The following is a 26,716-nucleotide window of genomic DNA, read 5'->3' as shown; positions in this document are numbered from 1 at the left end:
CAAATTATTACTTTCTGAGACATTTACTTCATATTGAAGGTGTGTGTCATAAATATCTAATAAGTGTGGATTCCATTTTTAGGGCTTTCACGTATCAGGAACGTAGCGGTACCATTCTCGTGTGTTTGCAGCCCAGAAAAGAAGAACCCATGCATTCAGCTCTCTACGTTGTATTATCTACAAGACGCTGAAGCAGTAGAGTGTTTCCCTTATCACATAAACTACAGTGAACATAGCAGTACTTATATATGCCACTTTTTCACCTCATCTTCTCCTTTCTGTGCTATAGGAGTCAGGACTCACCCGTTCTGCCAAAATATGGCCAGCCCAGAAATGACCACACAGCTCGCCATTCATAATTACCTGTCCCCACGGTGCTATGCTCCACTGGTCTTCTCCAGGAGATGTCAAATACATTTGTGACCAGACACTATGCAGATGGTTGGGGGCCACACAGAATGGTTTCACCAGCTACATGTGGCCTCAGTTTGTGCACCCCTCAACTAAACCAATGGCCACAAGCACTCACCTAATTCTTCAGTGAGCACAGAGTGATGTCAGGACTCAAAAACTGTCTATTAAGCCAATACAACACTCTGGAGAGTTAGCTGAACGGTCTGGCCCTTGGTTTGAGCAAACAATGGGGGGGGTCTCAGGACCCGGACCCCATAAATCAACTGTACATAAAAGGGTGACAACACATCAAAAATTAGGGCAAATTAAGCACTATGAAAATAGAAGTTCTGCGATTATATTATTGGCATACTGGGTATACTTTCAGGACACATGGCAAATGGATGTCATGGAAATGATACAAAAGAAAAAATGTTAGCAAACTGGAAGATAATTCTGTCAGCCAATATCATCAGCTGTGTGTGCATGCGGCCCTATCCTCCTCAGTCAGTGGAAGGCAGTACCCTTTATCAGGCGGTGGAGCAAAACTGTCTGATCACAAACGGTTAAGCAACATTAGAAAAGGCTCTTCATTGTGGAAAATGTGTTTGGAAGCTTAGAATTTCTTGGCGGTGCATGAATGTGACGGGGACAGTCACCTGAGACACAGAAATAGTAGCCAAGGCAAGGTCACCATGAAGAAGAGCGGACAGGATAATAAAACGTCATTAATTAACAGAGAGAAGAATGACGTCTGTTCTATGAAGTGGCTCCCTTAAATGTCGCCATTAATAGGATTAACTCCTTTTAGGGTCCTCATTCTGCCTATCTGTATTTTCCAGGCTACTTGTGTTAAATGACATCATAAAGCACAAAGTGACAGTTATGGCTTGTTACATGATTAAGGGGAGCCGCGCGCAGTTGAGCTGCAGAAAGCTTAGCATTGATTTTTCAGAAAAAATGTGTCATTTTATCATGAGCTAGAGCAAACCTATAATTTGCTGCTTGGGAGGACTAGGTGTGGTGGACTGGAGGAGAGCGCGGCTGCTTCCATCATTTCTATTAGCTGTGCCCTAACAAAGCAAATTACAGGCAAACAGAGCAGAAATGGGCCACTGGGAGAACAAGGCTTCTACACTGGCCAACCCAGTGAAAATGAGAGCACGGTCCCTTTTATGGCTTTTTTAGAATACTTTTTTATTAATACTTCAAATTTTTTTATGGAGTAAAGATACTTTTAATGGTATGAAAAAAAATGTCCGCAGACATTTCTGGTTGAATTATGTCCTCATATTAATGGCAAACATTGTGATCTGAAAGCCAATCATTATTTCCGACTGGAGAGAAGCATTCCCCTATCTCAGCTTTGTGTATCCATCTTTGTACGATGTGTGGCATAGCTAGCACAACCTTTGTAAAACTCCTTTATGATAGAGTCTCCTCAGTCTGACGAGAACCAATTTCATAAGGGCACAGAACAGATGGATAGCTATGCTATGAATGCTGTTTGCTACTCACCACAAAGCTGTACTGCTGCAAAGATCGGGCCATGAACTCTGGTTTACATTCCCCGATACACAGAAGCACTGGTCCAGAGCCGGATGTAGGAGGCGCCGGGCCCATTTCACATACAATTCTGCAGAAAAGAATAGATAGAAACCTCAATACAGTCAAGGACATGCAGGCCTGCTTATATTTAGTACTTTGAAAGTCCTCACCTTGCCCCTCTGAATCATGCTTTTGCTTGCCTGCCATTAACTTCATCCTCTTCACTCTTTTCTACCTCGTCTTTGAGTTCTTTCTATCCACTCTGGTTTGTCATGACCTTTCTTTCAGGCTTTGCACATTTACGCTGTCGCCCCTATTCTAGCACATAACATGCCCCCCACTGTTCCCCATCACCCTTCTCTGCTTCCCTCCAGCTGACTGTCTCTTTTTCCTATTAGAACCCTCCAGAGATCGGCATTAAGCTTGCAGATTGCCAGATGGACACCCCTGGATTCACACCAATAAAAGTAACAGCAGCTCACAAAACCTTAACCCTTCTGTCATTTTACACTGCGTTGCATCTGGAAAGCCCTAACTGAAAGCACTGCGGACTAAGGGCTTAAGTCTCCACGGGAAACAGTCTCTAAGCGTAGATTTAGAGGTGCTTCGAAACCCAGATGGACGGAGTCAGGCTCTGTCAGCCATGACAGATGAGAAAAAGTGCTGTGTGATCCCCAATTGTGTCCGAACACAAAAGGGGGAGCACTCCATCATCCTGACATCTGCACTTGTAAGCCCCGGTCCGGCTGTTCTTTTCTAAGTCTGAGAGCTCTGCGGTAGGCAGATTTTTCACACTGTAGAGACAGGTGCACATAACAAATGCTTTCATCTTTCCAAAATGTATCAAGCTACAAAGTCTCAATAGTTAATGTGAGACAATCCAAAGTCATTTGTGGAGTATTTCCTCAGAATCAATGAGATGCATGGAAATCTCCAGTCTAACACAGTTCTATCAGCGGACTTCCAGAACATTAGTACTCTACACCTCTGCTCCAGGCATATGGCATTATCTACAGTACAGAAATAATGTCATTTCTTATGTATTAAACGGCACTTTGGATTAGGTGGTATTAGAGAAGTGAATTTGTCACCAAGGAAGAATGAAATAATGTACAAATATATGGCATATTCACTTTTTGCTGGCTATAACAGTACAAGGTGCACCGGTATACCAACACTTCAGTTGTGAAAGGGGCTGCGGGTGACTTTTTCATAAAATGTTTTGATTCGTCCTGGATGAACCATTTATGAAGATGCAGCAAGAGCCAAAGCCAAAGTAAAGGACAGAGGCTGTGCTGCAACGTCTGTACGTGAACCATGACGTGATCTTCTTCATATACGCCATTGTATGTGAGATCTTATCTGTGTATGTACAATGTGGATGTTGATTTTAATTATAACATAGCCCATTCTGGAAAATGTTTTCCTATCACACACTTCATCGCGCAGCCTATAAACAGACTGGAGGCCCATTACAGCACACACATGTTCATCGCAGAGGCATTCTTTCTTCTTCCTACCATTCTATCTTTCTTTGTGCAATACATGACTTATTGCTGGTTTTAGCGTTACCTGCTGTTATCTGATTGCCAGAGCCTAGAAAATATTCTCTGCACTCTCTCTTGCTACATGAATTATGTTTAGAGAAACAAGTAATCACTTTTACGTTGGTAAGGGTTAACATTTAGAACAGGCGTTTCATCAGCTTTAGCATGTTGCACTGTCTCCATTTTTTTATTTCTCATCACCATTGCAAAGATATTAACTAATAAAGTTTATATGTTACTTTTCGCTAAGATTTGTTTCTAAGGACGTGAACCTTTTCCCCTACATGACGTTCACGAACCATGAGCAAGAGGCGTCATGCAGCGAAAAGAGGAACACGCCACCAAAGAATGTAAGATGAAGAAGGGGACTAGAGCAGAGCTGTGTGCCGTTACAAACACCTCTATATCTGCAGTTGTCATCTCGCAGCACTGTCAGTTTGAGTGGAGGTGGAGTAGGACAGAGCGGATAGTGGCGTGGGATGAGAGCTGTTTGTTATGACACAGAGCTCTGCTCTACTACCCTCCTGCGCTGGTAATCACAGTAGATGCTGGTAATGAGATTAGTGAGGAGAGCAGAACTGTGTTTCGTTACGTCTCACATAGAGAAAATATGCTCTGGGGCATGTTCTTTTTTCTCTCCTGTATGAGGCCTCCTGCTCATGATTGGTCAATGTCAAGCAGAGGAAAAGATGAATCTCTGCTAATATCCCTTTGGTTTTAGTGATAATTAGTATATAAACTTCACTAGCTAATATCTCCGAATGGAGATAAGAAATTAAGAAATAACAATTATTCAGCTCTGCAGCCACTGTTCCATGATGTGGACAGTTTAACAAGCTAAAACTAGTAAGAGGTCCTATTCTCATAATCATATTAGTATTTGCAGGTTTAAAGGGAACATGTCACCAGCAAAAACACTATTAACCTGCAGATATGAGCTTAATCTGCAGGTTAACTGCGTTACTAACCTGCCCAGCGCCTGTACTTAGCCGAAAACTGCCGGAGAAAATGGACTTTATTCTCCCCGGCAGCGTTCTGGTTTCGGGCACGGGGGAGGCGCTGGCATGGGTTCAGTCACCGCTCCGAGTATGCAAAGCGGCGGCTATAACCGCCCTTGGCCGTGACTGACAGCCAGCCCCAATGCAGATGGAGTGTCAGTCAGTGCTGGGGGCACAGTTACAGCTGCCTCTCTCTATACTCAGAGCAGGGACTGGACCAGCACCGGTGTCGCCCCCATGACTGAAACCCGAACGCAGCCAGGGAGAATAAAGTTCATTTTCTCCTCACAGAGTTCGGCTACGTGCAGGCACCGGGCAGGTTAGTAACGCTATTAACCTGCAGATTAACCCTCTGTCTGCAGATTAATAGTGTTTTTGCTGGTGACAGGTTCCCTTTAAGAAATACTCTCATTATCACTATTCACTTAGGAGTGCTTACAATCCCTTGTGACTCATTATTAGGCCTTATTCAGATGGCCATAATGCTGGTGCATTTTTTGCAACAGTGTTATGGCTGAAAATCCCATCCCTGCTGAAGGTTGACCTGAACCTGAACTATTGGTATTGTAGGGATTTATGATACTGGCAGTTTGAATCAGCAGACATGAAATCAAGCCCAATTTTGGGACCATAATAAAGATGCTAAAATACAGCAGTGTAATTGCAGTCTGAATTAGGCCTTAACCTTTCCTACTTTAGAAGCAGGTCGCTCATATCATGTTTTAAACTACAGTTAGCTCTTGACATACAGTATATGTTACACAGATACTGGGATGGATGGCTAACTGAAGCATCCGTCACATATAGACTATAATGGTCTCTATTCATCCACTTAACATTACAAAGTGGTTGTAAAAACAGGCAACCTTGCAATTTACTTGCAATTAAAAATCCTCTCTTTTCTAACGAATGGAGGGATTTTTTATTTTATTGTTAACTGTTTGTTGCCTACGTTACTGGCCTCAGCTGAAGCCTAGCCAAAAATGTGCATTGCTTACAAGCTTTCATATATCGCAAAGATAGTTAGTGCAACCTCGCTCCTCCGATGCTGCAGAGGTAAAGCTGCTTGCATCAATAGAGAGCGCACAGTCCGGGCAAGTAGGGCAATGATGCAGCTAGTCCGAACTTCCCAGCAAGCGGGAATCTGGGAGGCAGGAGAGTGGTGCGCTCCAAAAGATAAGCTGAGACAACCACTATTTCAATAGATTTTCATAATGTATCCTTAAACAGATGACATTATAGAAAATTTTAGGCATTCCTTTATCCTATCTGCCACCCATAGATTACTATGGTATCCATTTAATGGATACATCATTAAAAGCTATTGAAATATCCATTTAATAGATGCATAGGCAGTGTAAAACACTGCGGAATATGTTGGCACTATATAAATAAAAAGATTATTATTAGATGCAATAATAATAATCTTTTTATTTATTTAGTGCCAACATATTCTGCAGTGTTTTACAATCCAGACAATTTACAGACATTACCATCACTGTCCCCATTGGGGCTCACAATCTACATTCCTTATCAATATGTCTTTGGGGTGTGGGAGGAGATCGGAGAACCCGGAGGAAACCCACGCAAACACGGGGAGAACATACAAAACTCCTTATAAATGTTGTTCCTGGTGGGATTTGAACCCAGGACCCCAGTGCTGCAAGGCTGTAGTGCTAACCAGATACAATAACATCCATCATGCTTAAGCTGCCATATTAAAAAAAATACACTGCTCAAAAAAATAAAGGGAACACTGAAATAACACATCCTAGATCTGAATGAATGAAATATTCTCATTGAATACTTTGTTCTGTACAAAGTTGAATGTGCTGACAACAAAATCACCCAAAAATCATCAATGGAAATCAAATTTATTAACCAATGGAGGCATGGATTTGGAGTCACCCCCAAAATAAAAGTGGAAAAACACACTACAGTATGATCCAACTTTGATGTAATGTCCTTAAAACAAGTCAAAATGAGGATCAGTATTGTGTGTGGCCTCCACGTGCCTGTATGACCTCCCTACAACGCCTGGGCATGCTCCTGATGAGGTTGCGGATGGTCTCCTGTGGGATCATCTCCCAGACCTGGACTAAAGCATCCGCCAACTCCTGGACAATCTGTGGTGCAACGTGACGTTGGTGGATGGAGCGAGACATGATGTCCCAGATGTGCTCAATCGGATTCAGGTCTGGGGAACAGGCTGGCCAGTCCATAGCTTCAATGCCTTCATCTTGCAGGAACTGCTGACACTCCAGCCACATGAGGTCTGGCATTGTCCTGCATTAAGAGGAACCCAGGGCCAACCGCACCAGCATATAATGTCACAAGGGGCCTGAGAATCTCATCTCAGTACCTAATGGCAGTCAGGCTACCTATGGCGAGCACATGGAGGGCTGTGCGGCCCTCCAAAGAAATGCCACCCCACACCATTACTGACCCACTGAAGGATGTTGCAGGCAGCAGATCGCTCTCCACGGCGTCTCCAGACTCTGTCACGTCTGTCACATGTGCTCAGTGTGAACCTGCTTTCATCTGTGACGAGCACAGGGCACCAGTGGCGACTATTCCAATCCCGGTGTTCTGTGGCAAATGCCAAGCATCCTGCACGGTGTTGGGCTGTGAGCACTCCCCCATCTGTGGACGTGGGGCCCTCATACCGCCCTCATGGAGTCGGTTTCTAACCGTTTGTGCAGACACATGCACATTTGTGGCCTGCTGGAGGTCATTTTGTAAGGCTCTGGCAGTGTTCCTCCTGTTCCTCCTTGCACAAAGGAGGAGGTAACGGTCCTGCTGCTGGGTTGTTGTCCTCCTATGGCTCCCTCCCCATCTCCTGGTATCTGCTCCATGCTCTGGACACTGTGCTGACAGACACAACTACCCTTCTTGCCACAGCTCGCATTGATGTGCCATCCTGGAAGAACTGCACTACCTGAGCAACTTCTGTGGGTTGTACTGTAGACACCGCCTCATGCTACTGTACCTCTAGGGGTGAGAGCAATGGCAAAATGAAAAAGTGACCAAAACAACAGCCAAAAAGGATGAGAACAGAGAATTGGTCTGTGGCCACCACCTGAAGAACCACTCCTTTATAGGGGGTATCTTGCTAATTGCCGATCATTTCTACCAGTTGTCTGTTCCATTTGCACAACAGCAGGAGAAATTGATTCGCAATCAGTGTTGCTTCATAACTGGACAGGTAGATTTCACAGAAGTGTTATTGACTTGGAGTTACATTGTGTTGTTTAAGTGTTCCCTTTATTTTTTTGAGCAGTGTATATACATTTAACATACAGGTTTTTCCTGAACTTTCTAGCATGGAAAAGTGACGTCTACTACTTCATATCTTTTTTTTGAGAGGTGCATACTAGCACATGCTGACCAGGCAAAGGCAAAATATACCCTCTTTTAGCCTCTGTTGGATAAGACAGCCATATGGACACACTTAGTGTGTACATAAAAATGTGATGAACTACACCTCATAGAGATCCGGCCTTGTAATTCACATTCACTAAAAGCCCTGGTTGCTAGAGAAGGGAACATGGCGACTGGGTCCTAGAATTAAATAGCGGATTCCTAAGTAATCACATTTTTAATCTTTTTTTCATTACAGCGGTATTAAGAATACAGAAGGTAGTGGAGCGTACAGGGCCATTAAAGGGAGCCTGTCGTGTTGAAAATGGTATCTGAGCTGCAGGATGTTATAGAGCAGGAGGAGCTGATCAGATTGAACATTTTTTGTAGTAATGTTTTCAGTAAAACTTTCCAGTGGGCGGTCCTATTCAGATATTGCATGAGTCCAGTGGGTGGTCCTCTTCCGTGATGGTCAGTCTTCACTGTATAATTGTGCATTCAGACAGAGCTGTCAATCACTAGTAGGACTGCCCACTAGACTCATGCAGTATCTGAATAGGACCGCCCACTAGACTCATGCAGTATCTGAATAGGACCGCCCACTAGACTCATGCAATATATGAATAGGACCGCCCACTGGACTCCTATACATACAAACACCTGGATTTTATATAATTAAAATACAAGTTATCCTGAATCTCTCCCAACAGACCTACATATGCTGTTCAGCTTCTACCATGTTATCCACAGATTAAACTGAATGTAGAATGTGACAGGAGATTCACCAGTCGTTTACAGGGTTTATATGCGCTCAGGCTAGTCTAAAGCAGGATTTACATGCCTGTTCGGAAGACTTATTTGATGCAAAGTGCAAGCTCAGAAGCCTGGGATTTCGTGATCTAGAAAGGTTATGTGTTAAAAATAAAATCAGTCAAAAAGTAGTCTTACTGTTCAGCAATGATGTATTCCTCCTCCACAGGGGTGCATTGTACTCCCGCCACCAGTACGTTGTTGGCAATCTCAGAAAAGTCTAGGCCTAGGTTCACACCCCGAATAGTGACGTGGGTGCCTCCTTCTGGGGGACCAGACACAGTGAGGATCTAGAAGACCAGCAAGAAGAATAAATATTAGCCTAAAAGATATTTAATGTATAGATAGGAAATAATGCTTTGTGTCTGACTGCAGAAGGACGGTACTCATTATAATAAATCCATACAGCGAGTTTAGCTCTTAGAAAACACTGCAGCAGACATATACAATGTGTAAATGCCACTTCTACATATAGAGGCCAAACTATAGGCAGGCTAAGGTGCACTGTATGGAAAACATGGCAGCCACAACAGAGTCCACTCTCACATACTATATAAAATGCATAAAGCTCCAGGCACTGAAGTGGCTGATTTTGTAGGAGCAGCGTAGACCAGGGCTTCTCTGTGACCTACATTCCTTTGGACGCTAATTGAGCAGTTTGGAAGTAACTGTGTCACAGCTCAGCCCCCGGCTGGGACAGAATGAGTTTTATTAATTACAGCTGGAGAAATGCACGATAAAAACAACATACACCACCGATGTATACACACCGCCACACGCACCGCAACCGGGAGAAACTCATGCCTGTTTACTAAAATAAACCCACACAAATCCATACACCATATGTGAAGGCAGCAGTGATAGAGGGAAAGACAGGCGGATAGATAGACAGGCACAGATAGATAGATAGATAGACAGGCACAGATAGATAGATAGATAGATAGATAGATAGATAGATAGATAGATAGATAGATAGATAGACAGGCACAGATAGATAGATAGACAGGCACAGATAGATAGATAGATAGATAGATAGATAGATAGATAGATAGATAGATAGATAGATAGATAGACAGGCACAGATAGATAGATAGATAGATAGATAGATAGATAGATAGATAGATAGATAGATAGATAGACAGGCACAGATAGATAGATAGATAGACAGGCACAGATAGATAGATAGATAGATAGACAGGCACAGATAGATAGATAGATAGATAGATAGATAGATAGATAGACAGGCACAGATAGATAGATAGATAGATAGATAGATAGATAGATAGATAGACAGGCACAGATAGATAGATAGATAGATAGATAGATAGATAGATAGATAGATAGATAGATAGATAGATAGACAGGCACAGATAGATAGATAGATAGATAGACAGGCACAGATAGATAGATAGATAGATAGATAGATAGATAGATAGATAGATAGACAGGCACAGATAGATAGATAGATAGATAGATAGATAGATAGATAGATAGATAGACAGGCACAGATAGATAGATAGATAGATAGATAGACAGGCACAGATAGATAGATAGATAGATAGATAGATAGATAGATAGACAGGCACAGATAGATAGATAGATAGATAGACAGGCACAGATAGATAGATAGATAGATAGATAGACAGGCACAGATAGATAGATAGATAGATAGATAGATAGACAGGCACAGATAGATAGATAGATAGATAGATAGATAGATAGATAGATAGATAGATAGATAGATAGATAGATAGACAGGCACAGATAGATAGATAGATAGATAGACAGGCACAGATAGATAGATAGACAGGCACAGATAGATAGATAGATAGATAGATAGATAGATAGATAGATAGATAGACAGGCACAGATAGATAGATAGATAGATAGATAGACAGGCACAGATAGATAGATAGATAGATAGATAGATAGATAGATAGATAGATAGATAGATAGATAGATAGATAGATAGATAGACACATTTATTTATTACAAACTAAATTCCATCAGACCGGTCCCGGTCCCAGCACGGAGCAGACATTGTGGCAGTGTAAGTGTTCAGGCTTTGCAGACTGAAGAAGCACCTACACATCCCGGCTGTAGTACAGCACATTTGCAGCCTACATTTCACCAGCGATCTGATACAAGGGGTGAGCGGTATGGGATATAGCAGCACGTCTCTATTTCTTCCAGCACTCGTCTCCTTTTTGGTAAGAAAAGCTTTATTGCCAGTGGTCCGCACCAGCGCTCAGTCACTAGTATGAGATTGTGTCCTGGTGTTTTTAGGGCAGTTTTGCTGTTGCAAGATTCCTGTTACATGTAGACTAGTTGGGGAGTTTGATGCAGACGTTACACAGATTTCATCCCATTCATTGCAAAGCTTAAAAGCTGTGGTGAAAATTCTAATCATAAATTGATATGCAAAGGAGCTAAAATCCACACCGCAGGTCAACTTCCACTGTGGATTTTTTCCAAAGTTAGTTTATGAGATTTAGTAGGATGGTATTTAGCTGCATGTGACATGAATCCCCCTTAACCCATAGCACTATACCCCCTATATATACCATACAGTGTATAGTGTGCTGCTACTGTCTGCTGTTTTTCTGGCCATTTTTCCCCACTGACTTCAGCAAAAAGAAATTGGCACCACACTTCGCATGCGATATCACACATATGGTTTTAATAAAAACAGTTCAAAAACATTTCCAAAACCTAAGTGCTAAGGAAGCACTAATAGTACAAAGTGCTGAAAAAAAAGGAACCGCTATACAATCACCCAGTGTGAACCCAGCATTACAGCTGTGTGGTTCACAAGGGGTCAAACATGGCTTTGCGCAGCAGAAATTAGTGAAGGAGCCATAAGCTCTCTGTGATGTAGTCCCTCTCCGCTAGAGCCCGAGTCTGTCCGCCTAGCAGAGAGCACATTTACAGCCTAATTGTTACAAGAGAGAGGGACCCGATTATTCATTCTGACAGAACAGCCTTAAGCTGCTGTGTGGAGGGCATGTTATGGTAATGGCAACATGCGCATTATCTACTTCTATAGAAATAGACAGATAAAGAAACAGAAATGTACACAAGCACTGTAAACACTCCTATCTCTACAGATGGAGATATATATATAATATAAATGATGTCATAACGTACTATGGGCCAAGTCCTTATTGCATTTGTGTCTGTTTGTTCAGTTAATGGTGTTGTTCGCCTGTTTATTTGCGCCAATTTTTTCTTCTAATATTTGCCTCTTTTATGTCTATTTTATATGTTTGCCTGTATTTTTTATATTTGACATTATTGGCAAAGTTTTCATCTCCCAGATTTTTCTTTACAAAAAGAAGCAAAATTTTTGAGTAAAAATGTTCTCCGGTCTCTCCCCTGTATGAGAGATTTTATGTATGACTGCATTTTTTGACACAAATTTGGAGGCATTTTAGTGAAACATGAGACTTTTTGCTCTAAAAAAAAAAAAGTGCAAAAAAAGATAAAAGACAAAAATAAGGAGTATTTTTTTGCTTTTGTGTAAAATTCATGAGCCATGTCAGCCATTTTGGCGCAAAGAAATGTCAAAAAATGTTGCAATAACCCAAAAAGAAAAGCGACTTAAGTAAAAACGCAAATGATGAATTGGGCACGGAGTGTTTTAGTGTAGGCAAGTGTGAAAGTTAAATTAGGGCGAAGCACTAGCTTCCATGGATTCAGCTAGTCCTTAGGCATAATTTATGAATTCTAGCAGGGCGTTCATCTGCCCAATTTTCTTTTACTTGAACAGATTCAAGCAAAGGCCTTTAAACCATTTAGGAAACAGTGGCAGAAAGTGAGGGAAGTGTCATGAAGAGTGACATAAGATCTTTTCCTTCTCTTATTCCTTTGCTTCTTATTTGTTAAGAGTGTATCTTTTGGGGTGGATCCGGTAGCCTGCTCCCCAATCAGGTTTGTTTTGAGTTTATGATATTGTATCAGAATTATTTGAGATTTATTTTCTTGACACCTTTGTTGTGTACAACGATCTTTGGTATGAAGGTTATTACTTTCTTCACACCTTCATTGTGTACAACGATCTTTGGTATGAAGGTTATTACTTTCTTCACACCTTCATTGTGTACAACGATCTTTGGTATGAAGGTTATTACTTTCTTCACACCTTCATTGTGTACAACGATCTTTGGTATGAAGGTTATTACTTTCTTCACACGTTCGTTGTGTACAACGATCTTTGGTATGAAGGTTATTACTTTCTTCACACCTTCGTTGTGTACAACGATCTTTGGTATGAAGGTTATTACTTTCTTCACACCTTCGTTGTGTACAACGATCTTTGGTATGAAGGTTATTATTTTCTTCACACCTTCGTTGTGTACAACGATCTTTGGTATGAAGGTTATTACTTTCTTCACACGTTCGTTGTGTACAACGATCTTTGGTATGAAGGTTATTACTTTCTTCACACCTTCGTTGTGTACAACGATCTTTGGTATGAAGGTTATTACTTTCTTCACACCTTCGTTGTGTACAACGATCTTTGGTATGAAGGTTATTATTTTCTTCACACCTTCGTTGTGTACAACGATCTTTGGTATGAAGGTTATTACTTTCTTCACACCTTCGTTGTGTACAACGATCTTTGGTATGAAGGTTATTATTTTCTTCACACCTTCGTTGTACACAACTATCTTGGGTATTAACGTCATTTCATTGGGGGCTTGGCTTCTGTTTAGTCCTGTTTCTAAAGAACTTAAAACAAAGAGTGACACAAGGCCCCAAGTCCAAGATGAATGCATGTACTCCAGCAGTGAATGGGTTAGGAGTGACAAAAAGGGGCAGTGAGAAAGAGCAGAGGACAGTGGACCATGCCAGTGACATCACAGCAAAGTGTGATTAATTGCAGCCAGCCGAGAAGCAGCGCTGCCACTCATGTTTCCTGGGTGACCACATCCACTTCTTAGAAAAGTTACGATTCAGCTGGAAATGTTGGGCAGATTTAAAATCATCCGTTCTGCTTCACTGGTCCCTGCGGTTGTCTGGGCATCCCGTAGACAGAAGCATTCATGTTAGGTCACCCCCTCCTTCTCTTCCTCTCCCCAGCAAATCGATTTGTCAATGGGCACATCTGCTCCCCGGTGCCTGTCTCGGGGACTGAATTTCCATAGCCAGCGTCTGGTTGACCTTTGGCTTTGGATGTGACACAGAATAAAGGACCCTACGGGGGATTCTGTAGTGATTAGCGCCTCTCGCAAGCACACAAGGGTTGTGGGACCATGGGAGCCTGACCGAGACAAAGGATTTCTATTCTTATATACGTTTTCCAGCTCTTCATTGGTTTCCTCTAGAGCTAGCATGCTTTCTGCAATACGCGACCCTGCGTGCATACAAAGCAAATGACTGGAGAGTGAAGAAGGGGTGCTGCGATCATACACCGAAAATAAGACGATGAGAACCTGGCACTTTTTCACACCTTCTTACACAACTATTCTAGCAGCCGGAGTTTCATTTTTACTTGCATCCTTTTTTTTATACTTTAAGCTAATTAATCAAGTACTTAAGATTAATGGAAACACATTCTCCGCCATAAACTCCTTTGTCGCTGAATGAATTCCACGTTCTATTAATACGGCACCCCCAGCCGTTCCACTTATTATACATATTACGATGCCACCATCAGCAAGGAGATAAAGTGGAATTACAGTTAATGCCAGATAGCGTCAGAATTAAACAGGCTTTATGAAAATGTAAAGCTATTATTTTTTTACAGGGAGAACATTAATTTAATAGGTTAGCCTGGTGAATGATCGGCTATGCGCATGAAAAATTACAGGAAAATGCATTTGATTATTCTGCTGTAGAGTTTTTAGAAAATGATTTACACCAGAGCAGCAAAATACATTTTATGCTTCAAATATTTGCTACCCCAAGTCTAAGAATAAAATTGTATTTTTTTATTTATCTGGTATTTTTTTATTTGACCCCTTTTCCTTTACTATGGCCATCATTCTGTCACTGACAGAAAAGCAGATTGGTCTAAAAGGTGAAAGTCGCATAAGAGGAACCCAGGACCCCAGGGTTATGTAAATGAGCCAGCTTATTGACTGACATTTCATGGAAATGTCTGCCCCCCTCATCGTGACCTAAGTGTCCCCAGCCCTCCCTGTAAGGGGAGAAAATGTCCTTCCTGAGCGTATCGATTCACTCTATGCGCTTCACTCACACTTTTTATTTAATTAATGGCTGTGAGCATGTGGATATTCAGTGCGTGAGACTGACGTTAAGCAGCGAGTAAAGGCAGCAGCTCAGGACCGGAAGGGAGGCGATTACAAAAATAATAATGAAATAAAACAGATGGGGAAGATTAAGGAAACAGGCATAATTAAAAGGTCACGGTCCCACAGTGCGATCTACAATCTGACGGCACACAGACCTAGGTGATCAGGGGATTGGTGCACTTCATACAATCTGACTGCACACAGACCTCGGTGATCTGGAGATTGGTGCACTTCACACAATCTGACTGCACACAGACCTCGGTGATCCGGGGATTGGTGCACTTCATACAATCTGACTGCACACAGACCTCGGTGATCTGGGGATTGGTGCACTTCACACAATCTGACTGCACACAGACCTCAGTGATCCGGGGATTGGTGCACTTCATACAATCTGACTGCACACAGACCTCGGTGATCTGGAGATTGGTGCACTTCACACAATCTGACTGCACACAGACCTCGGTGATCTGGAGATTGGTGCACTTCACACAATCTGACTGCACACAGACCTCGGTGATCTGGGGATTGGTGCACTTCACACAATCTGACTGCACACAGACCTCGGTGATCCGGGGATTGGTGCACTTCATACAATCTGACTGCACACAGACCTCGGTGATCCGGGGATTGGTGCACTTCACACAATCCGACGGCACACAGACCTAGGTGATCCGGGGATTGGTGCACTTCACACAATCTGACTGCACACAGACCTCGGTGATCCGGGGATTGGTGCACTTCACACAATCTGACTGCACACATACCTCGGTGATCCGGGGATTGGTGCACTTCATACAATCTGACTGCACACAGACCTCGGTGATCTGGGGATTGGTGCACTTCACACAATCTGACTGCACACAGACCTCGGTGATCCGGGGATTGGTGCACTTCACACAATCTGACTGCACACAGACCTAGGTGATCCGGGGATTGGTGCACTTCACACAATCTGACTGCACACAGACCTCGGTGATCCGGGGATTGGTGCACTTCATACAATCTGACTGCACACATACCTCGGTGATCTGGAGATTGGTGCACTTCACACAATCTGACTGCACACAGACCTCGGTGATCTGGAGATTGGTGCACTTCACACAATCTGACTGCACACAGACCTCGGTGATCTGGGGATTGGTGCACTTCACACAATCTGACTGCACACAGACCTCGGTGATCCGGGGTTTGGTGCACTTCATACAATCTGACTGCACACAGACCTCGGTGATCCGGGGATTGGTGCACTTCACACAATCTGACTTCACACAGACCTCGGTGATCCGGGGATTGGTGCACTTCATACAATCTGACTGCACACAGACCTCGGTGATCCGGGGATTGGTGCACTTCATACAATCTGACTGCACACAGACCTCGGTGATCTGGGGATTGGTGCACTTCACACAATCTGACTGCACACAGACCTCGGTGATCCGGGGATTGGTGCACTTCACACAATCTGACTGCACACAGACCTCGGTGATCCGGGGATTGGTGCACTTCACACAATCTGACTGCACACAGACCTCGGTGATCTGGGGATTGGTGCACTTCACACAATCTGACTGCACACAGACCTCGGTGATCCGAGGATTGGTGCACTTCATACAATCTGACTGCACACAGACCTCGGTGATCCGGGGATTGGTGCACTTCACACAATCTGACTGCACACAGACCTCGGTGATCCGGGGATTGGTGCACTTCATACAATCTGACTGCACACAGACCTCGGTGATCCGGGGATTGGTGCACTTCATACAATCTGACTGCACACAGACCTCGGTGATCTGGAGATTGGTGCACTTCACACAATCTGACTGCACACAGACCTCGGTGATCTGGAGATTGGTGCACTTCACACAATCTGACTGCACACAGACCTCGGTGATCTGGGGATTGGTGCACTTCACACAATCTGACTGCACACAGACCTCGGTGATCCGGGGATTGGTGCACTTCATACAATCTGACTGCACACAGACCTCGGTGATCCGGGGATTGGTGCACTTCACACAATCTGACGGCACACAGACCTCAGTGATCTGGGGATTGGTGCACTTCACACAATCTGACTGCACACAGACCTCGGTGATCTGGGGATTGGTGCACTTCACACAATCTGACTGAACACAGACCTAGGTGATCCGGGGATTGGTGCCTTCACACAATCTGACTGCACACAGACCTCGGTGATCTGGGGATTGGTGCACTTCACACAATCTGACTGCACACAGACCTCGGTGATCCGGGGATTGGTGCACTTCACACAATCTGACTGCAGAAAGACCTCGGTGATCTGGAGATTGGTGCACTTCACACAATCTGACTGCACACAGACCTCGGTGATCCAGGGATTGGTGCACTTCATACAATCTGACTGCACACAGACCTCGGTGATCTGGGGATTGGTGCACTGCACACAATCTGACTGCACACAGACCTCAGTGATCTGGGGATTGGTGCACTTCACACAATCTGACTGCACACAGACCTCGGTGATCCGGTGATTGATGCACTTCATACAATCTGACTGCACACAGACCTCGGTGATCAGGAGATTGGTGCACTTCATACAATCTGACTGCACACAGACCTCAGTGATCCGGGGATTGGTGCACTTCACACAATCTGACTGCACACAGACCTAGGTGATCTGGAGATTGGTGCATTTCATACAATCTGACTGCACACAGACCTCGGTGATCCGGAGATTGGTGCACTTCACACAATCTGACTGCACACAGACCTAGGTGATCTGGAGATTGGTGCACTTCATACAATCTGACTGCACACAGACCTCGGTGATCCGGAGATTGGTGCACTTCATACAATCTGACTGCACACAGACCTCGGTGATCCGGGGATTGGTGCACTTCACACAATCTGACTGCACACAGACCTAGGTGATCTGTAGATTGGTGCACTTCATACAATCTGACTGCACACAGACCTCAGTGATCCGGGGATTGGTGCACTTCACACAATCTGACTGCACACAGACCTAGGTGATCTGTAGATTGGTGCACTTCATACAATCTGACTGCACACAGACCTCGGTGATCTGGAGATTGGTGCACTTCACACAATCAGACTGCACACAGACCTTGGTGATCTGGGGATTGGTGCACTTCACACAATCTGACTGCACACAGACCTCGGTGATCCAGAGATTGGTGCACTTCATACAATCTGACTGCACACAGACCTCAGTGATCCGGGGATTGGTGCACTTCACACAATCTGACTGCACACAGACCTCGGTGATCCGGAGATTGGTGCACTTCATACAATCTGACTGCACACAGACCTCAGTGATCCGGGGATTGGTGCACTTCACACAATCTGACTGCACACAGACCTCGGTGATCCGGGGATTGGTGCACTTCATACAATCTGACTGCACACAGACCTCGGTGATCCAGGGATTGGTGCACTTCATACAATCTGACTGCACACAGACCTCGGTGATCTGGGGATTGGTGCACTGCACACAATCTGACTGCACACAGACCTCAGTGATCTGGGGATTGGTGCACTTCACACAATCTGACTGCACACAGACCTCGGTGATCCGGTGATTGATGCACTTCATACAATCTGACTGCACACAGACCTCGGTGATCAGGAGATTGGTGCACTTCATACAATCTGACTGCACACAGACCTCAGTGATCCGGGGATTGGTGCACTTCACACAATCTGACTGCACACAGACCTAGGTGATCTGGAGATTGGTGCATTTCATACAATCTGACTGCACACAGACCTCGGTGATCCGGAGATTGGTGCACTTCACACAATCTGACTGCACACAGACCTAGGTGATCTGGAGATTGGTGCACTTCATACAATCTGACTGCACACAGACCTCGGTGATCCGGAGATTGGTGCACTTCATACAATCTGACTGCACACAGACCTCGGTGATCCGGGGATTGGTGCACTTCACACAATCTGACTGCACACAGACCTAGGTGATCTGTAGATTGGTGCACTTCATACAATCTGACTGCACACAGACCTCGGTGATCCGGGGATTGGTGCACTTCACACAATCCGACGGCACACAGACCTAGGTGATCCGGGGATTGGTGCACTTCACACAATCTGACTGCACACAGACCTCGGTGATCCGGGGATTGGTGCACTTCACACAATCTGACTGCACACATACCTCGGTGATCCGGGGATTGGTGCACTTCATACAATCTGACTGCACACAGACCTCGGTGATCTGGGGATTGGTGCACTTCACACAATCTGACTGCACACAGACCTCGGTGATCCGGGGATTGGTGCACTTCACACAATCTGACTGCACACAGACCTAGGTGATCCGGGGATTGGTGCACTTCACACAATCTGACTGCACACAGACCTCGGTGATCCGGGGATTGGTGCACTTCATACAATCTGACTGCACACATACCTCGGTGATCTGGAGATTGGTGCACTTCACACAATCTGACTGCACACAGACCTCGGTGATCTGGAGATTGGTGCACTTCACACAATCTGACTGCACACAGACCTCGGTGATCTGGGGATTGGTGCACTTCACACAATCTGACTGCACACAGACCTCGGTGATCCGGGGTTTGGTGCACTTCATACAATCTGACTGCACACAGACCTCGGTGATCCGGGGATTGGTGCACTTCACACAATCTGACTTCACACAGACCTCGGTGATCCGGGGATTGGTGCACTTCATACAATCTGACTGCACACAGACCTCGGTGATCCGGGGATTGGTGCACTTCATACAATCTGACTGCACACAGACCTCGGTGATCTGGGGATTGGTGCACTTCACACAATCTGACTGCACACAGACCTCGGTGATCCGGGGATTGGTGCACTTCACACAATCTGACTGCACACAGACCTCGGTGATCCGGGGATTGGTGCACTTCACACAATCTGACTGCACACAGACCTCGGTGATCTGGGGATTGGTGCACTTCACACAATCTGACTGCACACAGACCTCGGTGATCCGAGGATTGGTGCACTTCATACAATCTGACTGCACACAGACCTCGGTGATCCGGGGATTGGTGCACTTCACACAATCTGACTGCACACAGACCTCGGTGATCCGGGGATTGGTGCACTTCATACAATCTGACTGCACACAGACCTCGGTGATCCGGGGATTGGTGCACTTCATACAATCTGACTGCACACAGACCTCGGTGATCTGGAGATTGGTGCACTTCACACAATCTGACTGCACACAGACCTCGGTGATCTGGAGATTGGTGCACTTCACACAATCTGACTGCACACAGACCTCGGTGATCTGGGGATTGGTGCACTTCACACAATCTGACTGCACACAGACCTCGGTGATCCGGGGATTGGTGCACTTCATACAATCTGACTGCACACAGACCTCGGTGATCCGGGGATTGGTGCACTTCACACAATCTGACGGCACACAGACCTCAGTGATCTGGGGATTGGTGCACTTCACACAATCTGACTGCACACAGACCTCGGTGATCTGGGGATTGGTGCACTTCACACAATCTGACTGAACACAGACCTAGGTGATCCGGGGATTGGTGCCTTCACACAATCTGACTGCACACAGACCTCGGTGATCTGGGGATTGGTGCACTTCACACAATCTGACTGCACACAGACCTCGGTGATCCGGGGATTGGTGCACTTCACACAATCTGACTGCAGAAAGACCTCGGTGATCTGGAGATTGGTGCACTTCACACAATCTGACTGCACACAGACCTCGGTGATCTGGAGATTGATGCACTTCATACAATCTGACTGCACACAGACCTCGGTGATCAGGAGATTGGTGCACTTCATACAATCTGACTGCACACAGACCTCAGTGATCCGGGGATTGGTGCACTTCACACAATCTGACTGCACACAGACCTAGGTGATCTGGAGATTGGTGCATTTCATACAATCTGACTGCACACAGACCTCGGTGATCCGGAGATTGGTGCACTTCACACAATCTGACTGCACACAGACCTAGGTGATCTGGAGATTGGTGCACTTCATACAATCTGACTGCACACAGACCTCGGTGATCCGGAGATTGGTGCACTTCATACAATCTGACTGCACACAGACCTCGGTGATCCGGGGATTGGTGCACTTCACACAATCTGACTGCACACAGACCTAGGTGATCTGTAGATTGGTGCACTTCATACAATCTGACTGCACACAGACCTCAGTGATCCGGGGATTGGTGCACTTCACACAATCTGACTGCACACAGACCTAGGTGATCTGTAGATTGGTGCACTTCATACAATCTGACTGCACACAGACCTCGGTGATTTGGAGATTGGTGCACTTCACACAATCAGACTGCACACAGACCTTGGTGATCTGGGGATTGGTGCACTTCACACAATCTGACTGCACACAGACCTCGGTGATCCAGAGATTGGTGCACTTCATACAATCTGACTGCACACAGACCTCAGTGATCCGGGGATTGGTGCACTTCACACAATCTGACTGCACACAGACCTCGGTGATCCGGAGATTGGTGCACTTCATACAATCTGACTGCACACAGACCTCAGTGATCCGGGGATTGGTGCACTTCACACAATCTGACTGCACACAGACCTCGGTGATCCGGGGATTGGTGCACTTCATACAATCTGACTGCACACAGACCTCGGTGATCCAGGGATTGGTGCACTTCATACAATCTGACTGCACACAGACCTCGGTGATCTGGGGATTGGTGCACTGCACACAATCTGACTGCACACAGACCTCAGTGATCTGGGGATTGGTGCACTTCACACAATCTGACTGCACACAGACCTCGGTGATCCGGTGATTGATGCACTTCATACAATCTGACTGCACACAGACCTCGGTGATCAGGAGATTGGTGCACTTCATACAATCTGACTGCACACAGACCTCAGTGATCCGGGGATTGGTGCACTTCACACAATCTGACTGCACACAGACCTAGGTGATCTGGAGATTGGTGCATTTCATACAATCTGACTGCACACAGACCTCGGTGATCCGGAGATTGGTGCACTTCACACAATCTGACTGCACACAGACCTAGGTGATCTGGAGATTGGTGCACTTCATACAATCTGACTGCACACAGACCTCGGTGATCCGGAGATTGGTGCACTTCATACAATCTGACTGCACACAGACCTCGGTGATCCGGGGATTGGTGCACTTCACACAATCTGACTGCACACAGACCTAGGTGATCTGTAGATTGGTGCACTTCATACAATCTGACTGCACACAGACCTCAGTGATCCGGAGATTGGTGCACTTCATACAATCTGACTGCACACAGACCTCAGTGATCCGGGGATTGGTGCACTTCACATTCCGGCTGGACCAATCTAGCCACTGGTTTTGTGACGTGGGACAGTGATGGTGCAGGGTACACCGCCCTTCCCCGCTGCACCAGCCACACTCGAACTTCTGATCGGCTTTCAGGCACAGGCCGCAGCTTTCTCTCTGAGCAGCACACTTGTACAGGTGAACTAGAAAACAAGAAATGTTAGGTTAGATTTTTGCACATCACAATTTAAATAAAATATGCAGAAATTGACAATATCTAGGCTTTATTATGGGCTTCACAGGATAAAGGTTTCTCCGTAATTCTACCTCTATATCGGAAGAGAAGTGTTCTCCGTATTATCTAACTCCGTTTTTGATGTGGAAGATTTATCGTTTTCTATAAATATTAATAAAGGCAAGATTTTTAATATATAGCTGACTGGTTGCTATGGCGCCAGGGATTTTAACATTTCACTGCTGGAGACAATATCAAATCTGTGTACAAAAGACACACGGCTAACGAAAAGCCACACCACCAGCCACAAGTCTGATTATACAATGCACACTGTAATTGGTTCTGAAGTATCATGCTGAAAATGTGAATTAATTAGATGTTCTGGACCGTAAAGCATGGTAACATGATAAAGCCGTACAAGGCAGGCTGATATTATTATCATCGCTTTCATACAGAGAGGTAACGCTGGAGCCGCTGGCACATGGAGGTGCCCTGAACAAGCAGCAGGTAAGGATGGCGCTCATCGGCTGGCCATCGGCAGGCTCGTGCTGCAGCACCGACATCACAAGTTCGATTTACCATGGACTGAAATTAGGAAATGTACTATTAAATGATTACTAATCCGTATAGAGGAGTAAATGCAGCCCGGTGTCTCAATGGAAAACCTACTGGAAAGCTGCGAGTGAGTGAAATATCTAAGGCTGGATTAATAAATTGTTACAGAACACCACTTTACGTGACAGACGAGGCAACAAAACATTTTAATGGCCAGCAGGAACATCAGTGTAATGTAGCTCGGCTTGTGGGGTCCCTCGGAGAAATGTAATAACCAATATGGTAGATGGCGATGCCCACCTTATCCAAGTGAAGAGAGAAATCTGCTAATACGTCTTGTTCGTTTTCCCTTAAAGGGTTAGAAAATTACTTATTGTTTCAATCTGGTTTTTGTGTTACATGTATTTTTTTTAAAAAAAATTGCAATTTTTTTTTCATATCATGATCTGTATTCAAATCAAAATCAGTACTCTTGCTGTTTTCACAGTGACTACAGTAGCTTTTTCAGAATCATTCTACCAGTCCGTTCAGGAAGAGTTTTCAGCAGGCTCCTTATCATCAGAGGCAGGGTTACAGTGACAGGTATCACCTCTATACACAGCTGATAACACAGGATCCACCAATCACAACAGGAGATGTCACAGCTGACCCTGCTCCCCCTCCCTTCACAATGACAACAGGAAGTTACAGCCTAAAAAAGCCCCAAGTGATCGGTGTGAAAATTGCAAGATTTCTCGTTTTTATTTTTAATAAAGATTGTGATATGAGAAATAATATTGTCAAAAATTTCAAAAATACACTTAACACAAAAACCTAATTTAAACAATGGGTCATTTTCTGATTCCTTTGAAAATACAGTACTAAAATCCTCTTTCAATGAACTTATTATTGTGGAAAGTGAGAGCATCCTTCTTAATTGATCCACTGATTTCAGTGGGTAATGTATATTGCCATAGGGCTCACAAGTGTTACATCTGCCAAGACGGACCTAGTCACTGTATAGCTCTGTGTATTGGTGGTTAAGACACTTTAAAGGCTTGATTCATCAGAGCTGTTACACTCGTATTCTGGAGTAAAAAGCTTTGAAAAGTCACATCATTTTGGCCCACTAAAATGATGCGACTTTTGGCATTTTCACAACATTTTCACCTGGCTCTGACAAGGTAGGAGAACCTAGGGCAGGACGGGGGCATGGTGGCCACCGTATGTCAACTTCATGACAAGCAGTGGTGTTCACTAAGCCACAAATCTTACTCCAGCAGGGACACGAGTTGGCTTGTGGCGATGCGCACACAGAGGTACAAGTCACTTGACTGGTGCTCCTGATTCATTAAAGAGGTTGTCCACTACTTTTACATTGATATCCTTAGGATAGGACATCAATGTCTGATCGACCGGGGTCTGCCAACTGGCACCACTGCTGATCAGCTGTTATCGGCGGTGGTGGCCTGAAGTACTTACTTGCGTAGCTGGCCGTCTACTTGTAGTGGCTGGGGCTTGGTACTGCACATCTGCCTCCTATTCAAATCAATAGGAGGCGGATGTGTAATACCCTGCGGTGGCCACTACAAGTAGACGGCCAGCTACGCAAGTAAGTACTTCCAGCTGCGGTGCTGCTGCCGCCACTGATAGCAGCTGATCGGCGGGGGTGCCGGGTGTCAGACCCCTGACGATCAGACATTGATGACCTATCCTAAGGATAGGCTATCAATGTAACAGTAGTGGACAAACTCTTTAAGCCTCTTCATGAATCAGAAACATCTAACCTCAGTACACTCCTCATAAAGATTACTGTAAACAATGGGGGTCTTGATGAATCTTTTTTAAGATCTTTCATGTTATTGTATCTCATTGTAATCTCAACTGTAAAAAGACATCATAAATTCTTCTATGTTCCTCATAATCTTGTGTCTTCTTGAACGTTACCTGTGTGCAGATAGCTCCTTCTGCCACTGCTCAATGGGTCTGGACTCCTAAACCACACCCAATAACTAAACCCCCTACCCATGGTCATATGTCAGCAGTAAATGGAAGGGGTCAAAAGGAAATAAACACTTAAATAAGGATTTTAGCAAAGCTTTTCCACAAATATTCAGAATATTATACAGGCAAATAGCGAGGGCAAGATTATCCCATTTATTTCTATCATTGATTTCTAGGTTTAATGTTCATACAATCGGGTATGTAAATGTCACAGCCCGAGGTGCTCTTTTTTGTATGGTAGTTTTAATATGACCCGATCAAACCACACGAGTCAGGTTATAAGCAAGGTGACATTTCTCATATTTTCTACATCCAGTAGGATGCCCCTGCTGTTACCAATATGTCATTCAAAATGTGGTGTAGACAATGGTTAAAGTTGATCATTGTGAAACCAGTCTGTGTAATCCAAAACAAGTATGTAAGGAGACAATACGGCTACACTAGAAAATGAGATTTTCTATTCTTCTGATTTATTTTATACCTTTGATATTTTGGGGATTGTCAATAATAAAATTTCCGTTCCAGACAACAGAGAAATTCACCGCTAGGTCACTGATATCCATTCCATCGTAGAAATACTGAGAAAAAGAGTGAAATCAGTTACAATGCCACAACATATGGAGACTTGGAAGCAAAAAACATTGGAAGACTAGCAATTCCTGCAGCTTTTTGCTAGACTATTTATATGTCATCCCATTGTGATACCTTCCACTTTATTTTGCTTTTATGCATTACTAATACAGGACAAGTGTTTCGTGCAACCAATCAGCATCATTAAATTGGTCCTGTCGCTAAGGGAACGATTCTGCTGGAACTATTTTAAAGGGCCATCCACATATCATAATGTAAGGATATGCCATCACCTTCAGATTGTGGGGGATCCCACCAATCCTGAAAATAAAGCAGAGCAGATGCTGGCAGATTAGAGGGGGTTCTCAGAGCTCCCGCGAAGCTGTCAGAAATTACAGTCCAGGTCGTTGGACTAGGTCTTCTAGGTGTGACTGGCCGCAAGTTATGGGTCTGAAACGCGTGTGGCTTAATATAATCTGCTCTTATTTATTATCAAGGCAAAAAAATAAAATAAAAGCAGCACACAGCAAAAACCTAATCTCCGCTCAATTCATTATCGGAATTGCAGAAAGAATAACAAATGTGGATCATGCAAACATAATTGAAGACAAAAGCATGGGGGGCTGTATGGAGTGCTGCACCTATACAATGAGAGCGCCCCCTGCAGCTGTTTGATCAGTGGAAGTGTTTACTTACTCCTATGGCTGCGTCTGTCTCCTGCAGACCTTCTGTTGCTCTGCCAGAAGCAACTGTATTAGGAATTCTATCGAGTCGGCGTGAGCTGGGGACTCGCAAAGGCAGATAAGACTTCCTCGTTCTGCTTTATCAGTCTGCTGTAAATTAGCTTTTTGCTTCAACCCTTTTGTCAGATTGCTGTCTTATTCCAGCAAATGACCCCCCGCAGGCTGCGACAGGGAAAGGCCAGATAAAGCCTTCCATCCTTTCGAAGCAGCATCCCAATTTACAAAGGCTGGGGTCATCGTGGCAGCACAACAGCATTATTCTGTTTTACTATAACAGTGGATTAAGGCCGCTTTCTCGTTGTTTGTTTGGAGAGTAAGCAGCAAGTCATTGGTTTGTCAGTGACTAGAAAGAAGTGCGTGCAGTACGGACCGCCATGTTGTCCTT

At 44.6% G+C, this 26,716-nt stretch overlaps 1 protein-coding gene across 2 annotated transcripts in view; it reads right to left on the bottom strand.

The window, feature by feature from the left end:
- The window catches only part of PLXNA2 (plexin A2), a 340,362-nt gene that overhangs the window by 70,045 nt on the left and 243,601 nt on the right, over positions 1 to 26,716 (bottom strand). For both annotated transcript variants that reach the window (XM_073666861.1, XM_073666863.1), the window contains exons 11-14: positions 25,500 to 25,596; positions 22,258 to 22,448; positions 8,795 to 8,946; positions 1,912 to 2,029 (exon numbers count right to left, since the gene is read on the bottom strand). In XM_073666861.1, the coding sequence (XP_073522962.1) occupies positions 1,912 to 2,029; positions 8,795 to 8,946; positions 22,258 to 22,448; positions 25,500 to 25,596 (558 nt within the window). The remainder of the gene's footprint in view (positions 1 to 1,911; positions 2,030 to 8,794; positions 8,947 to 22,257; positions 22,449 to 25,499; positions 25,597 to 26,716) is intronic.

Source organism: Phyllobates terribilis, unplaced genomic scaffold (assembly GCF_046119375.1).
Source record: "Phyllobates terribilis strain yellow unplaced genomic scaffold, ASM4611937v1 Scaffold_2__4_contigs__length_985480577, whole genome shotgun sequence".
Classification (NCBI taxonomy): domain Eukaryota; kingdom Metazoa; phylum Chordata; class Amphibia; order Anura; family Dendrobatidae; genus Phyllobates; species Phyllobates terribilis.
The sequence above is the reverse complement of the archived record's forward strand: the minus strand, read 5'-3'. Positions and strand labels throughout refer to the sequence as shown.